A 9,647-nucleotide genomic window follows, 5' to 3' on the forward strand; every position below is an offset into this window, starting at 1 on the left:
CTTTGGTCAATATTCTGAACCTCCTTGAGTCTTTGTGTCTACTCTTATTAAAGGGAAATAAAAGCAAGTTCCTTACACAAGTCTCACAAAGATTAATTTAAGCTAGGGATCTAAAGCTTTTAGCACCATACCCCAATCTTAGTACATTACCAGTACATTATAGGTTCCTTATTAGATCTGTCAAATCATTCATTTTCAAAAATATATGTACAAATGGGAGCATTAATCATATTGGAGTCAATCTCAAATTGGACTTTTTATTTGGAAAGGTTGCCCAGGGAATATCTAAACTAATGCCTAACACTCTTGTTGCACTCTCTCTGTGTAAGCAAAAGAGACACAGACCTTGATCTTCTGCCATGTCCTAAAATTGAGAAAATTTTGGCAGTAAAAAATTACAATAATACAAAATCTTTTGAGCCTAGTTGTTGCCAAATCCTTTGGTTCTTTACAACATCTCCAATATGTGTCCCCTTTTCTTCATCTCTCAAGGTACAGTCCCTATTTGTGCATGACTCATTTCTCATCTTGAGAAATGCTATAATCCCTCCTTTTTTGTCTCTTGGCCTCTTAGTTTTTCCCACTCTCATATCATGAAGACACAGCTGCCAGATTCATTTTGTGTGGTTCCAACTATGTCATGTAGTTCTTAAAATCATTTGCTCAGGCTTAAGTTTCCTTCTTACTTTCCACAGGAGGTCAAGTAGCTTCCCTTTAGCTTAGTCTCTACCTTTTTATTCTTTTTTTTTTTTTTTGACTCTCACATTTTGTTTATGTTTTTTTAGCCAAAATATTCCTATTTGCAACTTCTCACTAATTCAATAATTGTGGCGTGACAAATGCTCAGGCCACATTCATCTCATCTCTAACCCACTCAGCCAAAAATGTGGATTGTTTGTATAAACTAGAGATCTCGTTATCAGAAGGGCCCTCCTTAGCCTCAGGGGTAAATCTAACAACACCTGAGAGAGATACTTTTATAAAGCAAACAAAAAGATTTATTGAGAATAACCAAAGCTATATTCTGTAATGAGATCTAGGTAGCATTTTTATATGAAGCTCTATTAACTATTTTTAAATTAATTTAGGTTAAGGAGTATAGAGTTGGTTCCTTATTAAGTGCTAATGGGCATATAAAGTTGTAATGTTACATTCTAAAAACAGTTGACCTTACTATTTGTATGACAGTCATTGTGTAAAACAATGAAAAACATTTTCATATCTTTAATAACATCAGACTATCTTTCCTTCCAATGGCAATTTTCCTTGCTACTACCCCCATTGCAGTTTTCTCATTACAAGTGTATTAAGACTGGCCACTTTAATATTCTATTGAACAGGTATGATACTGTATTAGAGGAAGCAGATGAAAAACAAATCCTTATAGAGAATAACATAAACAAACAGATGCCTACAAGGCCCATGGGTCTTTAATTAGGTTCATTTTTAACCTCAGTAAATAAGTCCCCACAGCTCAGAAAATTGAACTTCCATGATTTTTCTGATGATTTAGTTGTAAGGAAGAAATAGGGTGATGATTGTAATCAAAGCAGATATTTCTTTTTTTTTTTTTTAAGACTTTATTTATTTGACAGAGAAAGAGGCAGCAAGAGAGAGAACACAAGCAGGGGGAGTGGGAGAGGGAAAAGCAGGCTTCCTGCTGAGCAGGGAGCCCGATGCGGGGCTGGCTCAATCCCAGAATGCTGGGATCATGACCTGAGCTGAAGGCAGACGCTTAACGACTGAGCCACCCAGGAACCCCTAAAGCAGATATTTCAAGAGCAGTCACATATTTCAAAAGTCATTTTGACTGTTGGAACTGAATTTAAACTTTCATTTTTAAGAACTTAAGTATTATATTCACAGCTAAGATATTTCTTTTTGTCAGCTGCTTCCTCACATTTATGTAGAATCTTCTGTAGAAAGTTACATTCCATTTCTCCTTTCAAACAGAAACTATATAGTAAATGTATTCAGTCAGCCCATCATTTAGTAACAAAGTGAAGAGAAATAAATTTAGCAGAAAATCAGGATCAAAAACAGTTCCCATCAGAAATACCTAGATAATTGGCCAAAAGTCATTTTTGTGTAAATTTTTGAATATTTATTTTAAAAGCACACTCTAAAGCCATTCCTTTTGTCATTTGCTTATGCTCTTGAAGATATTACATATGCAGATATTATTTTAAATTACTTTAAACATGCTATTTGGAGAATTAAGAAAGACATTACTAAACCATGAAGGAAGCAGTAGTATATAATTTTTTGCAAAATAAATGTATTTGTTGTCCTATAAATGCCATTATTTCAAAGAAAATTTACAAGAATTTAAATTATTCCCTTCAGATACAGTTAATATATATAAATAAGCTTGAAAGTCCTGAAGGTCTGAATTTCATAAAAATACAACTTTTAAAACACATTTATTGCATTTCTAATTACATAATTAATACCTGAAATTCTAATAACTCATTTTGAATTCTAACTAAAGAAACCCATTGACTTTGTATTGTATCTTCCGTTTTTCTACATGCTAAAATGTAAAGTGAGACAGTAAAACTTTGTGTTCATTTTAAGTGACAGAGTACAGGAGACTCTAACGACTTTGAAGTATCCCACAGGGTTCTCTCATTAAAAGAGTTCCAGGGAATACTTATTAGTTATAGATTGGTCTTAATTTGGAGAAGTTTTCTAGATCTATTAGACAAAAGAATGTAGACTTTAATAAACCAGCTCTATTTTAGAATTTATTATTAATTTTTACACATGAATACAGTGAATGAAAAGTTGAGGAATTATATATAATTAGTAGCAAGGCAGACAATTATTGCATGAGTACTGGAAACAGTACATGGATTACTGGGAAATTGCTTTTAGTGATGCTCAGATTGTCTCTGAAGAAGCAATCAAAGAACGCGTCAATGAGCAGCAGAGAGCTTGGGGAAGACAATTCAAAGCTAGATGTGTTTTGGACAGACCTAGCTTAGGTCACAGGGATGTGGCTACTACCCTCATAAGGTAGGAGCAGACAGCCCCACACTGGTCTGCCCAATCATCAGACACCAGGAAATATTCAGGTTACCAAGTGGGAGACGTCTTTGAATATTCTCATTTCCACTTACTGACTCAATATGAAGAAAATCACCTTAGTGTCTCATGTTCAATTTAAACCAAAGTCACCTGGCCTACCAGATGTGATCTCTATCCCTAGAGAAGGAAGTCATTAAATATCAAATTCACCCAGTCCGAGGGGGATCCAAACACACAAAAGTAGAGTGCTGATATTCCTAAACATTTTCACAGGCTTGTATCATTTGTAATTACCTGTCCAACACTTTCTTCCCTCTGGGTAGTAAATTTCAGGCGGACAAAAACCTTAATGTTTTTTTCCAGAATGTAGCACAATATGTGGCGCATGATAATCACTCAAAAATAAGTAGTTGCTGCTGTTGTTGATGATGATGATGAAGATTTATAGTCCGTGTATCCCTAACTTTTTTCTTTTATCTCTTTTCTCTCTTCTTTTGTACTCTCACTCATTGTCTTCTCATTCTATTATTAAGATATTGATATAAAACTAAATGTAACACATGCAAGCTGCAAGTGGGGGTCTGGATTAACTACTTATTTGACAATAATACATTCATATGTGTTATTAAAGCTTCAAAGATAGAGCATAAAAAATATTAATGGGATCTAAGAGTAAAGAGTAATGCAATGAATTTCCTAAATATAAAATTCTTAATGTTCCCAATTTAATTAAGAAAATAAAGCAATATTATTCACTAATTAACATCAATGCTTTTGGTTTCTTTTAAGTTTTACATTAATTATTTTATTGTAGTTTTAAATACAATATCTTTATTTCAGATAATGGTTTGCTCTTGTCCTGTTTCTTTTTGATTGACAGGTTCAAGCAATTCTGAGAAGAAATTGGAATCAATATAAAATCCAATTTGGAAACAGCTTTTCCCATACAGATGCTCTTCGAAGCGCATCTTACACAGTGTCAACAATCAGTGATGGTACAGGTTACAGTCATGACTGTCCTAGTGAACACTTAAATGGAAAAAGCATCCATGATATTGAAAATGTTGTCTTAAAACCAGAAAAGTTATATGATTGATAATCGAGAGAGTACTGCTTAACTATTTTGTGCCACTCCTAACTAAGGGACTTGGATCCATGACTTTATGACCAGAAGACTTCAATATTCAATGAATTTCTTGAATGCCACAAAGAAAACCCTCACATCGATTCAGTAGTGTGTTGTGAAATGTTTAACAACTAGCTCTTGAGGAGAAAAAAACCCCTGATTTATAATGTTTTCCAGTTTCTGTGGTGTATTCCCACCATGGCTGATTTCAGGTTACCAATTTGACATTACTAAATGTGAAACTGGGAAAATATGAATACAATCAACTCTTACAGGCTGATATGTATCAGCTCTAGTACACTACCGCGTGAATTCACAAATGAGTAACTGTAAAAGTTCATATACACATTGGGCACAATTCTACTCTTATTGACTAAAGAGAGCTAGGTAAGGCCTCCAGACTCGGTGGGAAAATTAGTTTTTCATTTGTTTGTTTTTAAAATCTTTATCCCATATTCATTGGTGTGCTTGATTTTTTTTTTTTTTTTACCCAGTAAAGTATTCTAGCCCTTTTTGTATCTACCCTTTCAAATGGACTAGATAAAGTAGTAATTATTTCTGTTGGCTTACCCTTTTCTCTCCAAGAAAAGTGACTGAGCAGAACTGCTGTTGGCTACTCATTGGCTGATACATCACAGTTATGTCCAACGTCACATCTGTTTTTGAGATTTGATGACTAGAATGTAGGATGTGCAATCCTACTTTGCTATCATTAGCGAGACATTTTGGTTGATGTTACAAACACCTTGTTAGCTACTTTCCTATCTTACTACACAAGTGGGAGGGAATCAGTTTCCCTGTATCTGTAAATAGAAACTTTGCCCCTTCCATTTCTACTGTGTAGACAAATTAGCAATTATTTTACATGAAGGAAATCAGTGAAGGATTTCTTATTTTCTTGGAAGTTTGTAAAAAAAAAAATTCTTGTGAAAATAAGCTTGTAAATACTCTTATTCTATTTTATAGTCTCAAATCAAGTGCATATAATCTAGATAAGTTTTTAAAAAAACAAATACATAATGTAACAATGTATGCTTGTTAATATCTGATACTGTGTCTGGGCTGATTTTATAATAAAATAGAGTCTGGAATTCTATATTTGGTAAATATTTTAAAGACAACCAGATGCCAGCATCAGAAGTTTGTTTGAGAACCAAGAGAACAGAAATATCTATGATACAATATAAAATATTTATTAAAAAAAACTCAAGGCCACTGTTTTACTACATTAGCTTAGGTGAGTCATAACTTAATAATAGGTATGTTTGACATATTTCTCCTTTTATTTTGACGATGAACTTGCATTCTAATCCAGAAACTTTAAAGGGTCCTTACGGTAATAAATGTCAATCTGCCATTCTTATGGTTTTTACACAAGTAAAAATATTACTTTTCTGACTCTTACTGTATAAATATATATGGCTTTGGAAATGTTCCAGACTATTTAAAATACGATACTAAAAATCAGTGAAAGATTTGAATATGTCAGTGGAGAAGAACTGTTGTTAGAATGTCTAGGGAGTAATTAAATTAAGATGGAAGAAAGCCTTGCTAATGAATTAAAGTGACATTTAAATGGGATTCAGTTTCCCTAATGTTATTTTCCACTTAAATTTCTGAAAAATGAAAATGCCTTCAATTAGTAAAAGTCAATTTGAGGAGGAGAAATCACTATGTGTATGTGTTCTCTAGTGTGTTAATTTGTTTAAAATGGGTTAAACTAATAACTTAGTAATCACAGCTTCTTTCTTAAGCTGTCACTAGATGGTGAGTTCAGAAGTCATTTGAAATTGTCTAGGAAAATTATCTAATTAGTAATAATTAACATATTAAAAGGTCTGGTCAATAAATTTATAATTTATCTGTATACATGCAAGGGTTTTACAGTTAGTTTCAAATTTACGGATTTTATAGCAAGCTGTCTTAAGAAGGAATGCAGGTTGTTCTGGACTTGCTACTGTCTAAATTATACAAAAATCCCTTTAAATAAACTCACTTTTTAGCTACTTATTATTCAAAGACACAGATTCAAATCCTTTGCTTGATACTGTTCACATATTTCCTCATTCTTCCAGACAAACTGTCAAGTCTCAACCATAAATGACAGTAGAAAATGTCAAATTCTCCATGAGCATTTTATTAAAATTATACTGTAATTTCCCAGTATTTTTTTATTGTGCTTTTAACATATTAAGTTCAGATCAGGTTTCCTTTCCAGCCAAGAATCATCTATTGCACAGTCTTCAGGTGAAAGCATCCAATAATTACTCAGTGTTAGTTTTGTACCCAAATTTTTTTATGAGTAATATTTTTCAATATTAGGCTTCTCTAAAGCTTAAATGCTAATTAAGATCTCCTTTGTATCTTACTTATGAAGAAAAGATAAAATCAGTACTTTTTAAAAGGGAACTTTTTTGGTAATTAAAAACTAATTGGGGGAATTTCTAACTTAAATGTAGATCTGCTATTTTTCTGTACTTGTGAAAGTCACATTTTAATTAAAAAAAAATTCTAATCGGTTCTTTTTTAATTTTCTAAAGTTTTTTTTTCCAGTGCATTTATTTGTAAAATATCCATTCTGAAATTTGGTGTTTGCTCAAATGTAATCCAGTGTACAAAGAATTAGGGGTAGGTGTAGTGCTGTAATTATTGCTTATAATTTTTTAAAAATGTGAACTTATTTTAATTTTCTTTTGGTTTTAAACAGCTAATGGAAACCACCATTTCTTTTATCTGTATGTCATAAACAAAATATTCTGATCAATTAAAATAAGTCATGTTATGTCTACTTAATGTATATCTTTATTTTTTGACTGTATGAAAATATTAAAGGTATGAGTTAAAGATGATTTTCACTTGTGTACTGAAGTGCTGAATAATTTATAAACATAATTCTTTACAGCTGTCAGTGGAATACTACTTAAAATCAATGACTATCTCTATTAACCTCTTTAAAATCTTCAAATGACCAGTAAAACATCTCACAAACCAATTTTTTAAAAATTATGAATTTGAAAAAAAATTATGGATTTGTTTTTTAAGCTCGAAAACTCCAAATAAACTACAACATAGTCAAATTCCTTCCTAGGCTGAAAGAAGGGAAAGAATGACAAGAAATAGGAAAATGTACAGGGATTTCTCTCCTCTTTTCATTATATTCCACTGTATAGTTTTGTTTTGAATAGCAGAAAGAAAAAGAAGGAAAGGAACTATTTAAAGATAATTTTAAAAAAAGAACATAATCATGATTCACAAATATAAAATGAAAACCTGTCAAAGATTTTGTTTAGTTCATTCATTAATGAAGGGACAAGATGTTAACAACAATTCATGGAAGAATTCAAAATATCACACATATAGAAGAATACAAAAAATGCTGAAATGAATTTATAAATCAATGCTCCATTCCTAGGGCAATAATCAGTTGCATTCTACTGAATAACTGTATATTTCTATGATCAAGAATAATGTACATCATCATCATTTTTCTGCAACTAATATATCTGTAAAATAGCTCAAAATAAAAAAGCAGAGATAACCCCAAAGGACACACTTTCTAGCATTAGAAAGGACACTTTAATGACTCTAACATATATCTTGCCTATATGATGAGAGAACAATTTGATGCATATGCAATAAGTACAATAAATACTTGTATGTGTGTACATATATATAAAGAGAGATGATAGATATGGACACACCTGAAATGCTAATCTAAGCAGTAGGAGAAGTCAGAAATGTAGAAACCCACAGAGTAAATGTACACAGATCAGTATTTCCTGTATAAACCTGTAACAACCAGGTAGAAGCTGCAGTGGGATAAAAAGGAGCAAATTTTCTCAAAAGAACTGAAAACATATGTCCACATAAAAACTTGTACACACAGGGGCGCCTGGGTGGCGCAGTCATTAAGCGTCTGCCTTCGGCTCGGGGCATTCTGGGATCAAGCCCCACATCAGGCTCCTCTGCTGGGAGCCTGCTTCTTCCTCTCCCACTCCCCCTGCTTGTGTTCCCTCTCTCGCTGGTTGTCTCTCTCTGTCAAATAAATAAATAAAATCTAAAAAAAAAAAAAAAACTTGTACACAAGTGTTCATAGCAGCATTATTCATAATAACCCAAATATCCATCAACTAACGAACAGATAAATAAAAAGTACCATGTGCATACAATGGAGTATTATTTGGCTATAAAATGGAATAAAGTAAATACAGTCTGCATGCTACCACATGGATGAACCTTGAAAACATTATGCTAAGTAAAAGAGGCCAGTTATCAAAAAACCACTTACTGTGTGATTCTTACATGAAATGTCCAGAATATACTAATCTATGGAAACAGAAAGTAGACAAGCAGTTCTTTAAGGCTGGGTGGTTGAGAGATAAAGGGGGCTGGTTTCTCAGGGATACAGGGCTTGTTCTGGGTGTAATGAGAATGTTCCAAAATTGTGGTAATTGTTGCACAGCTCTGAATATATTAAAAACCAATGAATTGTACAGTTTAAAAAAAAAGCAAATTTATAGCAGCATCAAGAGAAGGTAAAATATATAGGAACAAATAAGAAATGAGTGAAATACATTTCAACACTATGAACAATCGCAACAGAAGATATCAATCAGATCATGGAAAGGCACCTGATATTCTTGAATAGGAAGATCACCATAAAGATGTCAGTTTCCCCTAAATAAATTGTAAAGTAACTATGATCCAAATAAAAATAAGGGTAGATAATTATTTTGAAACCAGATGTGATGATTCTAAGTTTCATAGTCATGAAAGCTCTCAACAGGGAAGGAGATAAGCCTTGACATATTTTGTAAACTAACAGTTGAAACAGTGGTTAACAACACATGAAAAAAGGACGGAGAGAATGCGGGAGAAGAAGTGTGTATAGCACTCTTTTGAATATTTTGCTAGAGACAGAGCCAAAAATGGTAATCCAAATAGGGAGTGAAATGACATTATCACCCAGAGAATCATTCATTCTTTTCTTTTCTCACTTTCGCTTCTTGAAAAACATGCCATCCCTGGATAAGAAAAGGGCTATTAACAAGTCACATGACTGGTATGGTTGCTATCCTGGTTTTATTTTATTATCATTTTTTTAATAATAATTTTTTATTATGTTATGTTAGTCACTGTACAGTACATCATTAGTTTTTGATGTAGCGTTCCATGATTCATTATTTTCGTATAACACCCAGTTCTCCATGCAATATGTGCTCTCCTTAATACCCATCACCGGCCTATCCCAATCCCCCACCCCCCTACCCCCCTCTGAAGCCTTCAGTTTGTTTCCCAGAGTCCATAGTCTCTCATAGTTCATTCCCCCTTCTGTTTACCTTCCTTTCATTCTTCCCTTCCTTCTCCTACCAATCTTCCTGCTATTTCTTATGTTCCATAAATGAGTGAAATGATATGATAATTGTCTTTCTCTGCTTGACTTATTTCACTTAGCATAATTTCCTCCAGTCCCGTCCATGTTGCTACAAAT

The 9,647-nt window shown here is 33.0% G+C and overlaps 1 protein-coding gene across 1 annotated transcript in view; it reads left to right on the plus strand.

Annotated features, from left to right (window-relative positions):
* CALCRL (calcitonin receptor like receptor) overlaps window positions 1-7,005 on the plus strand; it is a 94,816-nt gene extending 87,811 nt beyond the window's left edge. The window contains exon 16 of the mRNA XM_008687238.2: window positions 3,911-7,005. Coding sequence (XP_008685460.1) covers window positions 3,911-4,126 — 216 coding nt within the window. The 3' untranslated portion in view covers window positions 4,127-7,005. The remainder of the gene's footprint in view (window positions 1-3,910) is intronic.
* Window positions 7,006-9,647: the final 2,642 nt, after the last annotated feature.

The sequence above is a fragment of the Ursus maritimus genome, unplaced genomic scaffold, assembly GCF_017311325.1.
Source record: "Ursus maritimus isolate PB19 unplaced genomic scaffold, ASM1731132v1 scaffold_1, whole genome shotgun sequence".
Classification (NCBI taxonomy): Eukaryota; Metazoa; Chordata; class Mammalia; order Carnivora; family Ursidae; genus Ursus; species Ursus maritimus.